The sequence below is a fragment of the Leopardus geoffroyi genome, chromosome A1 (assembly GCF_018350155.1).
Source record: "Leopardus geoffroyi isolate Oge1 chromosome A1, O.geoffroyi_Oge1_pat1.0, whole genome shotgun sequence".
Lineage (NCBI taxonomy): Eukaryota > Metazoa > Chordata > Mammalia > Carnivora > Felidae > Leopardus > Leopardus geoffroyi.
Window position 1 is genome coordinate 104,454,185 of NC_059326.1, and position 19,309 is coordinate 104,473,493.

Here is a 19,309-nt window from a genome sequence, read left to right on the forward strand (position 1 = left end):
CAGCCTCAAAAGGAAACGGTCCATGATTGGTTAGAACAACAGATGAAGGATTTATCAGCGGAAGAGGCACCAGCGCACATGTCCTGTCTGTAAAGACATCAGGGCAGCCCAGTCCTTCTTTTCCCTATTCAGTGTCTACCTGTTCAGGTCTCTGTAGAAAGGTCCATCCCCTAGATTGCAATGAATATGTCTATTGCTAGCAGAGGCTTGTGATCTTGTTTCCTAACAATACAAAAAGTGAGCAGAAGGCAGTAAGGGTGATCAAGCAGGTAAGGGGTGGGGGGGGGGGGGTGTCCCTGGCAAGTATGGGTAAGGTTGGTGAAAACTGAGGTTTTGCGAGATGAATTCCTTTCTCACTGGGTAAGGCCATCAGAGCATGTATTATTCCAGAGAGAAGTCGCATCACTGGGATCATCTCCTTAGCATGAGAAAGACACACTGGACTCCTCTAGGAAAGTCCTCTGGAAATGGTCAAAAATGCAGTTTCTCCTGCAGGGAAAAGGTTAGTGGGAACAATGATTATCATAGAGCTTTATAAAATAGAGTTCGTACCTGAACAGGAAGGATGGAGAATGTCCCTTTCCAGAGAGGAAAACGTGAGTGGAGGGTGGGACTAAAGGAAAGAGAAAAGTCGAAATCACGGACACCGAGAAGGTGAAGGATGAGAACTTTCTGGCTGTGAGAACCTCAGTTTATGTAACACAGTCACAAAGTATTAAGAGGAAGTTTTGGTATACGGGATGCTGAAACGCAGGTCTGAGAAAATGCCAAAGCAGGGGGGCGCCTGGGTGGCGCAGTCGGTTAAGCGTCCGACTTCAGCCAGGTCACGATCTCACGGTCCGGGAGTTCGAGCCCCGCATCAGGCTCTGGGCTGATGGCTCAGAGCCTGGAGCCTGTTTCCGATTCTGTGTCTCCCTCTCTCGCTGCCCCTCCCCCATTCATGCTCTGTCTCTCTCTGTCCCAAAAAATAAAAAAAATAAACGTTGAAAATGCCAAAGCAAAGCACCACAGGGAGAGCCTCCACCGGCTGCAGGGAAGGGCACGGGCGAGGGGTTCCACAGATGTTTGCCCCCGCCTCATATAGACACCCTCAAACCCTGGCAGCCTGCAGCACCTAGATGAAAGAAGCTTTGAGACATGCAGGGGCAAGTGCTCCTGACTTAAAAGGTCCAAAAGACATCAGTGAGTCCATGACCTAATCTAGGATTGCTCATCTTCTCTGTTGCCTTGAATAATATTTAGATGTAATCACCCAATTTTCTAATGGGATTTTCTTGGCAGGTAGGAGAAGAAAGCACCTATGTTAAGTTAGGCTTAACCTCCCAGATGAGACAGAAAACAAGGGTCCTTGATCTCTTGCAGTCATTTGAAGTGCATGAAGATCTCACCTAAAAGGGCGATGCTAAGGCCCTGACCCCAGGCAGTTACGCTTCCTTTTGCTGCCCCATAAACTCCACCTGGACACGTGGTCCGTGCAGCAGTTCAGCAACCCAGTCTGAGGTAAGCACGTACCTAAGTCATCAGATGACATCCTAAGCACAGTTGTGCAGGGGATCGTTCTTGAACGAAAGGAGATTTAGAGATGAAAAACATTTATAAAAGTTAGTCTCGGCAATAAAAATCTGCTGGGACTATTATTTTTTAAAAAGCCTCACTGCACAAATGTCAAGGTTGCCCATTATGCTGAGCTTTGGTTGGCAGCGGCCTGTAGGCCCAGCAACCAGCTGGTTCCTCCACGGCGCCCAGGCCTCCGTGGCCAAAAGTAGCTGGTTGGCTACCCTGGAAGGCAAGAGGGACCAAGCCGTCTGAGACTTGAAAGGATGTGCGTGGTCAGGCTGCCCCAAGTCTCCAAGTGGGGACTGTGAGTTAGCTGCTTGCTCAAGATAGGACACAAGGAGTGTGAGAACACAAAAGGTACCAGGGGCCGTGGCCCAGACTAGTGGAAGGAGGGTGGAGATGGGGGCATTTCTGAACAAGTCACAACAGGGAGGCAGTGACGAGAGGAGGAAAAGCCAGGAATGAAGAGGAGGGGATATAAAGAGGAAAGAGCAGGAACGGATAGCAGCTACATGAAGCATTGAGATTGGGGCCAACGCCGGAACTCTGGCACTGGGATTCAGTTATCACTGCCATTTAAACTGGTGGTGAGAGGTGCCTGGGTGGCCCAGTCAGTTAAGCGTCCCACTTCGGCTCAGGTCATGATCTCACGGCTTGGGAGTTCGAGCCCCGTGTCGGGCTTTGTGCTGACAGCTCAGGCTGGAGCCTGCTTTGGATTCTGTGTTTCCTTCTCTCTCTGTCCCTCTCCTGCTCGTGCTCTGTCTGTCTTTGTCTCTCAAAAATAAACATTAAATAAATACACTGGCGGTGAGTATACGTGTGCACATCCTTCAGAGGGCTTGCAAGTGTTCACCTGTAATTCTCTGTGGCCCTCTAGCATGCCTGGCAACTATTTCTCAAATACCCTTTCTTGAGAAACTGGAAGATGAGAGGTATGGGCCCTGCCCTCCAGGGACTCCTGGCCTGGAGGGAGTGTGGTTACAAGAGGGAAAGGTCCTGCTGACAGCATACAACCAGCCCAAAGAGGAACACGGAGAAGCTTCCCAAAGGCTCTAATGCTTGAACTGCAATGTGGAGTTAGTTAAGTAGAAAGGAGGTGCCACCCATGATAGGTACTCAGTCACTGTTTGTTAATTAATTTCAGTTCGTTCTGATTTGTAATGATTACCTGGAAAATCATTCAAGGGCTAGGAGTTCGTTCTTATCCCCACTGTTTTTATTATGTCGATGAAAAAGATAAACCTGTCCATTTTCGAGTCTAGGGATATAATCCAAAAAAAAAAAAAAAATACTAGACCTTACCTTTGGCTGAGATGGGGAGTACACTTATAGTTTTTCTAATTAGGAGACATCTTCTTGGTCTACTTGTCTCATAGCAAAAAGTTTTAAAAGCTTTTGAAAAGATCACGTTTTGCTCACTTGAAATATGTGTGTATATTTTAGCATAAACTACACTTGGCAGCTGCTAACATAATTGGATGGCTACGCCTTGCAAAAGCTTGATTTCTTTTTAATCAAATTTTTAGAATCATACTGGGTTTTTTGCCAGTGCTGCAATAGTGAGCAATAAATACATCATTAGATCAATGGTGTTCTGATGATGGATTACTCCAAAGACACTTCCAGCCAAGAAGACTAAGCCCATAGTCTCATTGTGCAAAGATGAATAAAATATTGTTTAAAACACAGATACGCGGTTAACATAACAAGGAACAAAACATTGCAAAATAGAACACAACAGCCATGGGTTTATAATGTAGCAATATTGATCACGGATTTTCCTAAGTACTCTAGAGCAGCCATGCTATTATATATGCCTCTGATTAGACCCAGAGATGAGAAGGAAAAAGTTATAAAAAAGGAAACTAACAGAGGAAGGCCTGCTGCTATAATAAATTATTTAAAGCAAGCAGGGCGAGCGGGTTGTGAAGACAATATAAAACAGAATCAATGCCCCCAAGAAACCCCAAACCATCAGCACCTCTATAAATTTCTCACCACTCAGTCTGGCATGTTCCTGGGGCTTCTTCTTTCCCAGCACCCTCCCCATCCCATCCCACCCCTACCCTTCACATTTTGTCTGCTCGTTTCTGAGAACTTAACATTTGTTTTTCTTCTGTAACCTAGGATGCTGTCTTCAGTTATATTTCTCATCTTCTATTAGAAGAGTGTCTGCAAGGCCACAGATGAACGCATCTGTCACTTCAATTATCTCGATCTTAAATTTCCCATGGAAATAATAAGCTGGTAATATCTAACATGATACTTACAACATGACTTTGACATTACTCTTCTCTTCCTTTTTTCTTACCATTGTTGTAGTTAAATCCACAAAGCGAAAGCTAGAGTAAAACTTACATAGCTCCATCAGTATTCTGTATGAGGATGTGTCTAGGACCAAAAATCTAAAGTAAAGGTAAGAACTTGGTAAGGGTATGTTGGGGGAAAAAGAGTCAAAATGGCTACAATTCAAGTATTAGGAGATGTTAAAAGGGCAGATTGACTTGAAAAGTAAATACTTTATAGGTAGATTTTGCCATGGGAATAGGGGTGGGGAAAGGGGTGAAAAACGAGAAAAGAAGTCGCCAAATTCCTTTTGCCAAAAGTATGCCATGGCCAAAAAAAAAAAAAGAATTGTTGCTTAGAAGCTTGCAGTGACCTATGGCCCAGTTTCAAGAAAAGTAGCATTCTACCATAGTTTTTTGAAGTAGGCATAAATCCCATTGTACAATCAGGCTGGGATTATAACTTAGGCTTTTAAAATGTTCTGGGTCCCATTCATCATGCAGAAGCTGGGCAAATGAAATATAAACAATTCTATTCTGCCAGCATAAAAACATTACTAGCAGCATAATAGGACTCATAAGCAAATGGAAACGTCTAAAATAGGAGTCCAAAGAATTCTACATATAGGCTTTGCTGCCATCGTGCTCTGTGACCTTTAGCAAATTATTTGCCATTCTGGGTCAAGCCTGGCTGGTTAAGGTTAGGGTCATTGAATCAAGTATCACATATGGTGGTTAACTTTATAAAGAAAACTGTCCCAAGGTCACATTCACTATACAAATAAATTTGAAGAAAGAGGTAAGAAAAATTATAGACGATATGAATGACTAAGCATAATCCTGTCATATTACCAGGATGCTAAAGAAAAAATAATTCAAATGCAAGGCCAATTTCTCAGTTATTGGTGTTATCTTTGAATGGGAAAGACAGGATCTAAATATTACCAGCCTTTTGTGGCTGCTGTTTGCTCATCTGGAAAAGAATCATCGTACTCAAAGGATTGTTAAGATAAGTGACCTATAAACATTTCTGCCAAGTGCTCCTTTAAATGGGAATTGCTCTGTGAAAGTCCCAGTAATGATCCAGTGGCCTGGAACAATCCAAGTTCAGTGTCCCAGCCTATCCATGTCCTTTTGTCATCAGGCAAGTAAATATCCCAGGCATTTCTGAACTCTGAGAAGTCAATAGGTTTTCCTAAGTACACGGATGGTAGAACGAGGGAAGGGCAACAACCTCTGATAGATCCATTCTCTTTAAAACCTTATCTAGAAGTTTTAGGGGTGCCTGGGTGGCTCAGTCTGTTGAGCATCTGACTTCGGCTCAGGTCATGATCTCGCAGTTTGTGAGTTCCTAGCCCCGCATTGGGCTCTGTGCTGACAGCTCAGAGCCTGGAGCCTGCTTCTGATTCTGGGTCTCCCTCTCTCTGCCCCTCCCCCACTCACGCTCTGTCTGTCTCTCTCTCTCCCTCAAAAAAAAAAAATAAATAAACATTAAAAAAAAAAACCCTTATATAGAAGTTTTAAATTGAGAATTGTGCCAGTCTGAAATGGGAGAATGACTCTTTTTTTATTAAAAAAAATTTTTTTAAATGTTTATTTATTTTTGAGATGAGAGTGAGACAGAGCATGAGTGGGGAGAGGGGCAGAGAGAGGAAGACCCAGAATTGGAAGCAGGCTCCAGGCCCTGAGCTGTCAGCACAGAGCCCGATGTGGGGCTCGAACCATGAACCGTGAGAACATGACCTGAGCCGAAGTCAGACGCCCAACCGACTAAGCCACCCAGGCACCCCAAGAATAGACTCTTAATGTGTATCAAACTGTACATAAAAAGGGAATTGGCAATAATTAATAAGTCCAAATCCACACTGATTTGAGAAGAGAAGTTATTAGCAATCAGTTTTCAACCCATCACTCTATGATGCTGAAAAAAATCTATCCAATTAATTGGACAGCTTGAAATACTTCTAAGATGAGTTTCAGAAAACGAGAATGTTTGGGCCTCTGGATAGGTGACCCGGACTGTCCCTTGAGCAAGAGGCAGATCAGCTACAGCTTCCTAAGGAGATCCTTGATCTTGTGTCAGTCTGTCCTAGTCCTACTGAGGTTCAAATCCCCAAGGGCCGATTGGCTTTAGAATCAAAGGTGGCTCCCAAGGACCAGGATTCTTTTACCTTCCAGGGAGAAATGTCCAACAATGTGAGTTATGACTGGCAAAGTCCCCTTGGAGCACCCCAGGAACCCACTTGACTTTGAATATAGACTGGAGGAACTGAGACTGGAGGGGTCTTAAATCACCTTGCTTCTCCAGAGAGACTTCCTTAGAATTGGGGCTAACCTAGAAGAGAGATAGCTGAGGATTCTAAACACTCCTGAATACAGGACAAAAGGTGCCATTGTTGAGGACAGAGTATTAGAGTGTTGCCTATAAATTTCACAAGGCTGGTAAATGCCACCTGGAAATATCAGAACAATTACTTGTTAAATGACCTCACAGACCAGGGTCATTCTGCTATATCATAAATACCATGCCAGTGTTTCTTAAAATACGGTGAGGGGATCCCTGACGTCAGAATCACTCGAGGAGAGGGGGTGCTTGTTCAAAATACAGATAACTGAACCCCACCCCAGACTCCTGAATCAAATCTTAGAGAACAGAGTTCAGCCCACAAACTGAATTTCTAAGTTGATTCAGATGATCCATATCAAGGCAGGAGAATTATTTTGTCTTTGTAGTGCATGAGAAACTTAAAAGACACTCACAGATTAGAGATATGTATATTTTCTGCAAAATGTTTTAAGTACCATAAAAATAAAAACAATACTTCTTGTGATGAGTTCTTAAGAACCATGCCAGTTTATTCTGCCCACATTAATAATAAACACCATTCTTAAAATGTAATTATGAGCATAAAATTATTGGCAAAAATATCAATTAGCCTTCTCAAAACTGTGCCTTTATTTTGTCACCAAAAGTAATTACGTTATTAAGGAAATTTATAGTTTTTTTAAGTATCAGTCACTTAGCTGCAGGAACTTATTAAGCTGTTTTACTCCTCCCATACCCTTTTAGTCATCAGAATTTTTGTGATAAAGGTTTTTTATTATTTCTTAAACTATAAATTGTGAACCACTGCAACCAGTGATTAGGCTGAATATGAATTTATATCTAGGTTATAAATTCCTAAAAACATGTTTCATTAGAATTACTAAGCCAGTCTTAACTCTGGTAGATTAAATAGCCTCTGCAATAAAGCTCTGTTTACGTCTATTAGGGATTTTTTTTTTTTTTTTTTGGTGCAAAACAATTCAGTTTTAATGCATTCTCTTAAGAAGCAAAAGAAAACAGTTCCTGATATACATGCCACTGCAAAGCAGTAAACCAGTGTTGCATGGTAATGTGACAAACGTTTCTTTTCTACAGGAATTTTTTTTTTCCTCTTATAAACTCTCTTTCCCCAAACCACGACCGTAATTATTTCACAAAATGTAGTTTGCCATTCCCGAAGAGTCAAACACTCCTTTTCTCCCTCACCAAAATCACAAGTTCAGGCTGAATACAGAACGAAAATAGAACTTGAGAGGCAGTCTTTGTTTGTAGCATGTTGTTCCTACTAAGGGTTGCCCCCTACCCACACTCCACCCTAGTGATCCAAATGAAGTGACTTAAGCGTACATATTATGTTTTAACAGATGGGCCGGCTGGCGGCTGCTGGGCTGTAAAACAGGAACTCAGAATCTGCACCGAGTGGTATTGAACTAAATGCTCGTAAAGTTCATGGACATACACTGACCCAGACAGACCACGCAGATTCAGACATGCATACACACACACACACACACACACACACACACACACACACACACACACTGATCATACACTCCATAGATCAGAGGGTCCATCTCTCCACCCAGGGCAAGTTCAAGGCTGTTTCCCCCTCCATATATTTCTATCTCATTCACCCATCAATTTTACACACACACACACATCTACATATGCATATTCAAGCATGAATAGTTATATATCTCAACGTTCTGGTATATTTTCAAAGACAATTTTTCCCCCAAATTGTGTTTCCAAGTTTCTAGTACACTCCGGAAGCTCTCATTCACATCAAATAAGAATGACAAGGAAATATTACATTTAATTCTATTTGGTTCACACATAATATAAAGGACATGTATGCAACTGCCCTCAGAAAAACCAGCTGCTTTTAACCCTTATCATTAAAACAGAGAAAAAATATCCCAGACTGGGTCACAAACGAAGTGTCAAATTTAACCTTGAATCCTCTGTTGTCAGTTCCTGTCACAACTTCATCGCTTAAAACACACACCAACCGACCAGCCTGGTGGTCCCTTTCACGGTTTCGTCTTGGATTCTCCCAGGCTCCCTGCACTGGGACAGACAGCAGCTCCCCGCCTGGTCCTAACGAAGTCTTTCCGACACACCTTGCAGGTGATGTGGAGGTCCGAGCACCTCTTGAGGGATGCGGATACAAGTGCTAATAGAAAGTAATTACTTTACCAAAGTTTAATATCCATGCTGTCAATTCCTTTCAGTAATTGCAAAGCATTGAAGCCCCTGTTACAGAACCTAGATGGTCGCTTAAGTTCTCTGACCGCTCAAGACCCACCCCGAACACGATGGTCCCTGGTTCAGGCTACGGATAGGACACTGTCGCGCCGCACCGCCTCTGGCGCTGGTTAATTTTTCAGAAACCCGTCCGCAAGCCATCTAGGAACTGTTGCCCGTACACGACAGGGCACCGAGGCCGCCCCCAGCGCGCGTGTCGTCGCCGCAGAGGGCCAAGGGACGCGTCCCCAGGCCCCACCTAATGATGGCAATTACCACATGCCAAGTTCGTGAGAACGCAGAGCCGCGTCCCGGACCGAGTTGCGACTCTCCGAAACAAGTTCGGGAGTGGGGATACTAGCAAGGAGTAAATCCCGCCTGGCCCTGACCTCCCCACAGCCGCCAAGCTAGGACCGACGCACCGACGCCCGCCAGGACCCGTCCAGTCCCCCCGCTCGCCGAACAGCGCCAAGAGGAGCCGCTCGCCTTGCGCGCGGCCACTCACCCTCCTCGCCGAGTCCCGATCACAAACCGACGCCCCTGCAGAGGGTCCTGAATCCCAAGTTGCCCCGAACCGGCGACCGTTCTGGCCCTAGCGGACCCGGCACACTGGTTCGGGAAGGCACCTCCGAGGGAGCACGACAAGCCCGGCGGGCGCCCCGGCTCAGCAGCCGCCCGAACGCGTTGACAATTCGTGGACCAGCTTAGCGAATGAGGCGGACCGCGGAGCTGAGGCTACCCGGCTCTGGAGGGAGGCGGGGCCGCGCGGCGGGCGGGGCGGAGCCAGCCCTGGGCCAGCCCGGCGGGGCGGGGCGCCTTCCGCCCGTGACTGGCGGAGCCCGCAGCCAATTGCGACGACTCCGGGAATCCGGGCGGCCGCGGGCAGTGCCGAGCGCCCGGCTCCGCCCCGCTGCCGCCGTCCAATCGCCCGCGGCGGAGGGCTGGATCTGAGACGCGCTGGCGGCGGGGAAGTTGGCTGCGGTGGGGTGCCTGGGCTGCGGGCTGGTGCTGTCGGGGTAGCTGCCCCGCGACCCGGGCGCCTCGGGAGGGAAGTGGCGGCCCCGGAAGGCCCCTGCCTTAGAGAGGTCTGGGGCCGTCCAGAGCCCCAAGAGCCGCAGCGTGTCGGCGCGCTGTGAAGCGAGAAGCCCAGCCGCAGCGCGGACCGTCTCCGGATTGACAACGCCCACACCTGGTGTCCGCGGGAGGCGCCGAACTTGGCGTCCCCAAAGGAGCCCCAGCGAGGAAACCGAGACCCAAAGAGGGTGAGTCCCGGGCCGCCTCACCCAGTCACCTTTGGAGGCCCGGGCCCGGAACTGGGAGCTCCGGGCTCCCTGGAAAAGGTTCTGGTTGCGGTTTGGTGGTTATCTTCAAAACAAAACTCCGACTCTGCGGACCTCCTGGAAAGTTCATTACACGTCCCCTCCTCAGCCGTGCTTTCATACCAACAGCAGGAGCAGGAGGGAAGCCTACCGGCGCCTAGGCCCCCTTCCCGGCCCAAAGTGCCTGAGGCGCTTGGGCAGAGCCCGGGGGCGAAAGGGAGGCTCGGACGCTAGACGGCGCCGGAGGCCTCGATACCCAACCTAGGGTCGGGCTGCTCTGTCGGGGGACTTCGTAGCATGGCTCCTGCTGCTGTTGTTCCTTGGGTCCGCCAGAGGGCCAGGGCCGCCCAGTCCTCGCGAGCAGGAACGCCTCCAAGCGAGCCACAAGTGCCCACAATGCACGCTGTCGTCCCCTGCTCCTTCGGATGTTCCTGGACCAAGCTCAGAGACCTCCCTAGCGGCGGGCACCGGAGGATCCTGAGCTTTCTGGTCGGTCGCAGCTCAGTAGCCCCTCTGAGTAGGCTCTGTGGGCTCTGCCCTTCCTGGCCGGCCCGGTCACTTCTGCTCCTTTTGTTGGCAGGGATGCCCTTCACCCTGTGTTTAAGCCCTTACCTTGGCTGAAGTATACACATACACGGAGCTGTAGGTATAGAGTCAAAAAGCGACGGGGTTGGGTGTTGCTTTCCAGGCTGAGGCCTAGAATGTTAGCAAGCTGTAGACCCATAGCTTTGGGTGCCGAGCGGCCAATGGGTGCCTGGAACTGCACCTGGCATAGGTAGGCACTCAAACCGTGTTAGTAAAATGAACTTATGCGTAGTAGGAAAAGGGTCAAGCTTTCTGGTGCCCTGACACCTTCATCACTGACCATGGGCTCCCTCAGATTCACAAGTCCTGAAGGTTTTAGTTTCTTGTGCGTGAGGGAGTATGGACTATTACAGGTGTTATTTCGGTAGCTGCTTGACCCACCTGATGAGGGTCATTGGCAAGAAGGAAGGCAAAAGGCCTGTAGCTGGAAAGGAATTGAAATGGCTACTCCAGCAGGGAAGGCTACAGCTCTGAGGTGGGCTCTCTGGCCTGGTTTGAGTTTCAACTTGTGTCTATTCAGCTCCCTGTCTCAGCAGGGAAAGGTCCCTAAGACAGGTTGTCAAGCAAGAAAATCAGGCTCTGGACAGTCCTTAGTAGGCCTTAAAAACCTATTTGGATTGCAGAAATTACTCATTTAGTGAATCAAAGGACTGGTGTAGCCAAGGGAGTCCAACCCATTCCATGGTAAGCAGTTGTTTACCATACTGCTGACTGGCTTGAGAGAATGGCCTTTGCCCACAAGGAATGAGCTGTAGACCAACTGAATGGAATATACACCAGATCTCTGCCTAGGTTGGGGTTGGAAGATAAGGGGAAAAGTATATTTCCTTGGATTCCTTACCCCACCCCACCCCCCAACTCCTGTCTATAACTAGAGGAAAAGTTTGCCAACAGTGTTTATCATGTTAACACCCTGTGAAGGTTTTTCACAGATGCTAGTGATTATTTGAAAAATCACCTTGGTAATAGGAGCTAAACATTGGCTGTTGACTGTACATGCTATGGTATTTGTGTCAGATGATGAAACAAGGAAATAGGAAGTTTCTTTTTAGGAAATAAGAACTAGATGGGTGACTTCCATGTCCTGATTTCCAGGGTTTTCCATCTCTTTGTTCCATACAGACATAATTGCCATGGGTTTTCGGACAAGTAACTGGTTTAATTTTCCTTTATAGAGTGGATGGCATTTAGAGACAGCACATCTAGACTACATTCGTATTTCCATACCATCTTCTATTGTAATTGGTGTTTGATAGGAGTTTGTCGCTCTGGCACAGACTTAAGCCTTTGGCTGTCATTCTCCCAGTGATCTCTTGAGTTTGGGCTGTCCCCATATTCTACAAGGGAAAAAAATGAGATTTACTTGCGTAAGAACTCATTGTAGTCGTATCTGTATGAAATAAACAGAAAACCAGGGAAATCTAGACACAGAAGACACTTGCTTAGTACTAACCTATTTCAGTGAAGACTATTTCTTTCCTTCAAAAGGATGAAGAAGTTTGTGGAATGGCTTGGGAATGAGAAGACTGAGTTGAGGCCATGGAAGCTGGGCTGGTCCTTTTGTGGATGGTGAGCAAATTTCCCTTCAGGCACTGTCACCCATCTCTGACACTGAAACAACATTTTGGAGCCTTGTAAATTTCAGCAGGATGTGACTGATAGGAGCCCTGGGTTCTAATCTGAGTTGTGAGTGCTCCTGGCAGTCACTTAACCTCTGTTTACCCCTGCTTCCTCTCCATAAAACAGCAGTGGCAGAATTGACCCACTCTGTTTAGCTGCTTGAGGGGGACACTGTGACAGCGGTTAAAAAGCACTGCCAGTTCATGCCATTTATAGCAGTAGTGATTGTTGAAAAGGAGAACAAAATGATGTTGAAATAGGAAAACAGTGTGGTCTGAACAGTTCCTCTCTACACTTGGAATTTCTCTTCATTTTAATCTCGTTGGATTATTGTCCTTTTATTCCATAAATGGAAATGACGGAAAAGGGTCCTCACAGTCCTTGGTCTTTGATTACCTTGTTCTTTGATTGTCCTTGTTCTTTGTTTTGGGAGCTTTGCTCAACTGAATAGTGTTTTTCCCTATTTTCCGTTTCCACCACCTCTCTCATCATGTATTCACTTTGAAAATTATTCAGAAATTGAACAGGCTGAGCTAAAGACCTTAGCAAAGAAATGCAATCAGAAGCAGCAGATTCTAATACCAGCCCTGCCATAGGTTTGTTCTAGGACTACAGGCAAGCCATTAACCTGAGTTTTCCAACTACAAAACAGCAATCCTTCTGATTAATTTCACAGAAAGAAGAGATAACTCATGATAAGGCACTCTGAAATATTAATTCCCCTAGAGAGGACAAAATATCTTGTAGGTGATTTTGCAAACTCAAGTATGGTGTTAGTTTGTCCGCAACTAGGAGCTATTTTTGTAACAGAGAGATTGCTCTGGCACAAGGTCTGCAGTCAGGGTGATACCACCCACAAAACAATGATATCTCATGTGTTTAAATGATATTGCAGGCACCCCCTGTCAAAGTTCTATTGCCTCAGGTCCAACCAAGGAAAAATGTGATAACAGAAATGTGTGGGAAAGGGAAGCCTCTGTTGTACACAAACTTGGGATTTCCTCATGCATGCCCTGGAAAAAAATCTACCCTGAACTTGTTAAAAATGGATGCCACCGTGTGAGGACAACTCTCATGAAAGGCTAGAATGATCTAAGGAAGATGGCCTGGTACATAAAACTACACCACCAGAAGGCCACCAGAAGAGATTAAAAAATACCGTTAATTTTAAAACTTCAGAATGAGTAACACTGAGGAATTTGGAAAGGGAGGGTCATGTACTCAAGAAGGAAAAACAGACTCCCAACCTAAGTTAAAAATAAGAACAGCAGGGTGTTCTGAGAAACAGGACAAACAATATGGGCTGAAGAAACATGATCGACTGAAGGTTTTATTTTCTTTCCGTTGCTTCCTAACTTTGAGACCTCGGACAAGGTGCTTAGCTTCTCTGAGATAATTGGGGTGGCGGTGAAGAATGTTGAGTTTTTTCTGCTAGGCTTATTATGAATCTCAAGAATCTCTGTGTAACTCTTAGCACAGGGCTGGGCTCATAGTGGTCCTTCTGCTGATAATAACAATGCCTTATATTTATTGACACTATATGTCCTGTGCTGTTCCATACTTTTCCATCTAATTACTCACTTGATGCTCACAATCAGCCCCTAACGTTGCTACTGTCTCTCCTTCCTCAGAGTTGCTATCTATGTGGAAGGACTGTTCTAAGATTTATATTCTTCTATGGACTAAAAGTCAGCAGCGTCTTTTAGTAATAGTATTTGCAACTAGCATTGCCTGTTTTCCTACGGAAAGGGCTAATCCAGTCTTGCCTGGTACCTCAATTAGGCTGCATTGAGCACTTGGTAACATACAATAAAGTGAGTGACAGTTTCAGAATTCAGGGCAAAAATGGCCACAGAAAACAAATGGTGCTTCAAAACTCCAAACCACTTCCGGGTCTACGACTATCACCTCCTCAGTTTGGGCTTCCAGACAGTGTGCTCATCATCTGGATTTGGGGTTTAATGAAAGTTAGTTCCCTTGAGGCAGCAATGTGGGAACAGTAACTGGCTAAAGAAGGAAAAGAATGGATTATCCTTAAGAAATGAATTGTATCATTAGTTATTATGAATGCCCCAAATTATGACAGATTCATGTGTAAGTATGCCAGGGAAAAGTAGCCGTGAGCTATAATACACTCAATCGTTTATTACCCAAGAGAATTTAGGTGCTAATGTGGATGGTTTTGCATCTGTGAGATTCTGAAACCCACAAAGGATTCCAAGATATAAAGCCAAATAAACCATAATACAGAGGGAAATGATTTTGATTATGTAACATTTATATATAGCATTTCATTTTACATTTTCAAATTGCTTTTCAGTCATTGGTTTATTCTTCATAGCACACCTGGGGAGTATATCCATGCTGTTATCCTCTGTTCACAGCTGAGGCGACTGAGACTGAAGGCAAAGTGTTTTGTCCAAGCACACAACGGGGGCAGGGTGAGAAATCATGTATTTATTCAATCACGGGTCTATTCAGCACCTCTCCTTGGCAAGGTACCACAGTGTGTGGCGTATAGCAATGGGTACTGTATGCGTGGTCCCTGACATGCAGGGAGTCTGCTGGGGCAGTAAGCGTTTTGTGGATGGTGTCTCCAGGAGTGCTGTAGCCAGCAAGGACCAGGGTTTAGAGGAGGAGAAGGTGAGTCCCCTCACATTCCTGGAGACAGTAGCATTTGAGACCCTTGAGAGATGGGTAGAATTTTGGCAAAGAGAAGCTGAGGGTGGTGTGAATGCTAGAGCAAGGAAGGTGGGCACGTTCAAGGTGTATTGGAGAATGTTTGACCACAGCAGGACGTTTGTCAAAAAAGGGCTGGTGAGGAGAAAGCAGATTTTCCAGCACACTGAATGCCCGGCTAAATATATAGATTTTAGCCTGTGGGCAATGAGAGCTCGACTCCTCTCTGACTTCTTCCATTCCCTCATTATTCTAACACGCACTGAGTGCTAATATACACTTAGTCTCCAGATGTTTTCTCATACACTGGCTTTTCTAACCTTCACAGCATTCCAACAAGATACATATTATTTTTCCTCCTTCAGTGGATGAAAAACTAATGCATTTGGAAATTCAGACTTGCCCACCATTATGGAGCTCATAACTGACAGATGTGGAATTTGGAAGTAGGACTTTTGACTTCCTCATAGGTGTTTGTGGGAAGAAGGGTGCAGATTCTGGACATTGTATTCACAATGCTCATCTAATAATATGCCCTCCACCCTGGCTCAATGTCTTTCCAGAAAGGAAAAGTAAATGGAAGAAAAATAAAATTAATTTCTTAGCATGTAATTTATTTTATTTCTAAAGTCAACTGCAGGTCAGTAAGAAAGACAAAGACAAATTGTGCTCTACGATTGATAACAAATGTCTGCATTTTGATAACTTTAGTGTTGTCAGTATCTTTAATATATTCGGGTCTCAGCTTAGTGTTTCTACTAAGCCAGAATCTCTCTCTGGAGTTGGTCAATTCGGTCCCTAATCCTTTCCCCTTAGCATGCAACCCAACCCGTTTATTGTAGTGCCCTATGAGGTCTCCATCTCAGCTTGAATTTTGCCCATTAAGAAATAGCTTTTTCTCTTCAGATACAGGCTACTAATTAGCATTTTTACTGTTTAATCATCTGGGCTAAAATACAAGTGAGAGAAGTATTATTGTTAATCCAAAAATGCTTAGAAAGGAAACCGATTGCTTATTTAAATCTTCCTATAAAGAAATAAAGAGATGCCCTCAAGGGGTGGGTGAGATGAGAAAACTTAGGTGACATAAAAATTAAAACTGAAAATTTTAACATTTGTGAAATAGGGCACTTCTCATTGATCTGGTATTTTGGAAGAGTGGGTTTTTTTGTTCTGTTTTTTGTTTGGTAAATTCCTGTCCGTGATCAGTCAGAGAAGTTTTCCTCTAGAGCAAATACCTAAATACCTGCAACAAATGACAGGCCACTCTTGACCCTATATGTGAAGAAAAACAGGAAACCACTAAAACAGAATATTTCAAAATCCTAAATCTAATGCGTAACATTCTCCTTGTCTCTCAACCCTCTAGTGCCTTGTTTGGCTTTGCCCGGATTGTATTTTATGACCCGGGTTATAGAGAGATCCACAAATAAGTGGTTAAGTGTTTTTCCATGTTTTTTTGTTTGTTTGTTTGTTTCTTAAAGAAGTTGAAAGAAAGTAAAGTTAACATGTAAGGATCATTAAATTTCATCCAAGATCTTAAGGATTCTATGTGAAAGATAAAGAAAACAAGCCCTGGACTAGAAAACTGTATCTGATTTCTCTTCTCTCTTAAAATGCCATAACTTTTTCCTGTGCTTTGTGGGAGAGCAATGGGCTGGGACAAGGTGGTCTCTGTTTCACTGAGGAAAGTGATAAAACTAATCCATGTTGTCTTGGCTTCTAGATCTGCAAAGCAGGGATGCTTACCTTGAGATACAGAGAAAACAGAACTTTGAAAGACTCAGAGGAAATCATACAACTGATTGTAACCATTTGCATCTCTTTACAGAGGAAAAATCCACAATACATACATCTGGGGACTTTCCATATTGATGGAAGAAAGTGTTCAGGATACCTAAGTGAATCCCATTGAAGGCATGTATTAGCATTAATTTCTCCTAACTATTAAAACTGAAGCTAATGTGGGTTCTTTCTCTTCTTAAGATGTGCAGCAAAAATGCTGAAACTCTCAAAGATGATTGAGGCCAAAACATGCCAGAATTAACCTTGTTTAAAAAACAAAAACTATGCGCAGTAGATAACTTTCCTAACCAATAAGACTGAGGCTCTTTTCACAGGAGCTTCTGAATTCTGAACAAGGTCTAATGGGATATTGCAGGGAGCAAAATACTGTGTGAGAAGTTAATGACATTTCATCTTGATGTCTGGTGAAGGCCAATTTAGGATGCGTCTGGAAACAGGCATGTCAGCTGACTAAACCTTGGGAGTCTTTGTGGGGAGGTTGTTGGTCTTGTCCTGGGTCAAGGACCCAAGGTCATTGAGTTATAGCATCTCAAGGTACTTTTCATGGCCTCTGCAGTAATCACTATAGTATTATCCTCAGGTATAAGTACTCAGTAAATATTTGTTTGATAGAATTTAATTGTTAGCAGGTTCTGAGCTTAACTAAAGCAGACAACTGCCCTTGGAAATACAACCAATCTCTCAGAAGTCCAAAGAGAAAAGAGCATAGTCAAGGTCGAGTGTCCCCAGAAAGGTCATGCTTGCTTAGAATTCATAGCTCAAATCAGCTGTGGTGGGCATGAGGGCACTAATTCTTATTCAGAGTCAAAGAAACTATTCACTTGCAAATGAATTGGAATATGTAATTGGACTTGGCCCCTGAAAGTTTTGTGGCCTTTTCAAAGCAAAATGGAAAAAGGGAAAACTATGGCTGTTTTCTGACTCCCTTTTCCAAGAACCTGAAAATATATTACAAGTGAGTTCTTAGTTGTGGGTCACCATCCTTGCAAGACCTGTCTTTGGTTCCAAGGTTAGAAACTCTTCCTCTGCCTCCCGTTCTCACCGATCTCCAACTTGAGCTAGGTCTCAAAGTCTCATTTTGACCATATATTCTTTCAGCCACGTGGGGGAGGATGAGAAGAGGCTAAATATAGCCATGGAAAAAACAACCAGCAGACTAGAAAGCACCTTCAGGCTTAACATCAACAGTGAGTATGTAGCATCAGCTTACAGTCTTGTGTGAACACGCATGAATTTTTTCTAAGAATATTTTTCAGAAGAGTGTGTTTTTTAGATACAATCTCTAAATTGCATTATGAATGAAAAATGAGAAGGTTAACAAACTATACTTCAGGGCTGTTTTACATATTTGCTGCCATGATTAGCTCTATCTTTGTGAGTATAGATTATGTCACTTTATTAGTCTTGCTGGAAAGGGAGAACTACTGTACTTTGGTGTTGGGAAAGTATCTTTGAGATGATGACGAAGATTGCAGGAAAGGCTTGGGTTTATTTTGGAATTTGTTTCATTTTAAAAGACTGTGACTAGGTCTTCATACCTGTCTAATAAGCATGCATGTAACATTTTTGTTTGCTGAGTGCCTTTCAGCCCCCATTAGTCTCCACAATACCCCTTGAGGGTGGGTCAGTATTACTGCCAACAGTTTACATTTGAGGAAGTTTAAGACACAAAGGGATTATGTGATTTGTACAAGGTCACCCAGCATGCAAGCCTAGCTAAGAAAAAATGACTGCAAAGCTCTTTCCAAATAAAAAGTGCCTTATAAATGTTAGGTAGTATTAATGGGCATGATCCCAGGATGAGTAAAATACTCTCTAGGAGTCAAGTGCTCATACATGCTTTATATGATTAATTCTTTTAACCTCAGGGCAACTTTTGATATAGGAATTCTTGAAATTGGCTCTGCATCGGAAGCATCTTTATAGCTTTTAGAACCTGGATCCCTACCCAAGCTTAGAATCATACTCTGAGAGGCGGGACCCAAATAATTTGTATCTTGTAAAGCTCCACAGGGGATTCTGATGGTCAGCCAGGGTGGAGAACCACTGTCCTAGACAGACGATAATAATAAACTCAGACAAGCCAAGAGCAACAAGAAAACACCGTGGAGTCAATTTAGGAGAAAAAGTCTAGCATCTTCCAGGCTTGTGTTTACCTACTTTGCCACTATTATTAACAAAGGAACTGCTTCCATGAAAAAAATCAACTGTAGGATCCATGTGTGGAGTTCCAGGAAATAGCACCAAGATTAAAGTTTATTTAAGAACCACCTGTGTTTGTTATAATTTACTGGGTAAATTTATGGGGACTCTCCTTGTGTTATTACTGCTTCCACTCTAATATTTTTATTTGGAGTACCTTGTATTATAATCGACAGTAAAAACCTCTGATATCTGCCCATTTATCCATCTTTCAAACATTTATTGAATACTTGGCATATGAGATTACGGAATGAAAATAATGTTCTTTGTCCATAGGAGTTTATCATCAAGTGATAAAACAGACCCAGGCCAAACAAACGGAAACCCTCTAGTACTAAGCCATACATACTAAATGACAATCAAAGTCTACATGAGGCATTATAATTGCTAAAATGTTGTAACAACCCAAATGTCATTAATTTAAAAAATAAATAAAACATAGTGTATCCATACGTCGGACTGTTAACAATAAAATGGAATGAAGTACTGATGTGTGCTAAAACATGGATGAACTCTGGAAAAAATGTGTAAAATGAGAAAAGCCCGTCACAAAGAACCACATATTGTAGGATTCCAGTTACATGAAGCTTTGTGAATAGGCAAATCTATAGAGACAGAAAGTAGATTAGGATTGTGTAGGGCGGGGGGAGGACAAATGGGAAGGCACTCTTAATGGGTACAGG

The 19,309-nt window shown here is 44.0% G+C and overlaps 2 protein-coding genes and 3 long non-coding RNA genes across 13 annotated transcripts in view; 3 read left to right on the plus strand and 2 right to left on the minus strand.

Moving 5' to 3' along the window:
* MARCHF3 (membrane associated ring-CH-type finger 3) overlaps window positions 1-9,153 on the minus strand; it is a 150,854-nt gene extending 141,701 nt beyond the window's left edge. For both annotated transcript variants that reach the window (XM_045487324.1, XM_045487333.1), the window contains exon 1: window positions 8,921-9,153. The gene's annotated coding sequence lies outside the window, so the exon portion shown is untranslated. The remainder of the gene's footprint in view (window positions 1-8,920) is intronic.
* Window positions 1,326-3,834, plus strand: LOC123603002. Its single transcript, XR_006714674.1, has 2 exons — window positions 1,326-1,500; window positions 3,685-3,834. It is a non-coding gene; the product is annotated as an uncharacterized LOC123603002 (long non-coding RNA).
* Window positions 9,154-9,344: 191 nt separating the features above from the next.
* LOC123603055 lies at window positions 9,345-16,541 on the plus strand. The gene is made up of 3 exons (XR_006714711.1): window positions 9,345-9,677; window positions 11,808-11,888; window positions 16,450-16,541. It is a non-coding gene; the product is annotated as an uncharacterized LOC123603055 (long non-coding RNA).
* Window positions 11,458-19,309, minus strand: part of CA1H5orf63 (chromosome A1 C5orf63 homolog) — a 41,126-nt gene continuing 33,274 nt past the window's right edge. For 6 of the 7 annotated variants that reach the window (XM_045487377.1, XM_045487414.1, XM_045487406.1 and 3 more), the window contains 2 exons: window positions 11,773-11,930; window positions 11,458-11,656 (listed from right to left, as the gene is read on the minus strand). In XM_045487377.1, coding sequence (XP_045343333.1) covers window positions 11,778-11,930 — 153 coding nt within the window. In that variant the 3' untranslated portion in view covers window positions 11,458-11,656; window positions 11,773-11,777. Of the gene's footprint in view, window positions 11,657-11,772; window positions 11,931-19,309 lie in introns of those variants that run through there. The other variant, XR_006714693.1, reaches the window with a different exon arrangement.
* Window positions 17,521-19,309, plus strand: part of LOC123603060 — a 59,760-nt gene continuing 57,971 nt past the window's right edge. Inside the window, exon 1 of one of the 2 annotated variants that reach the window (XR_006714718.1) lies at window positions 17,521-17,615. This is a non-coding gene — a long non-coding RNA (uncharacterized LOC123603060). The remainder of the gene's footprint in view (window positions 17,616-19,309) is intronic. The other variant, XR_006714715.1, reaches the window with a different exon arrangement.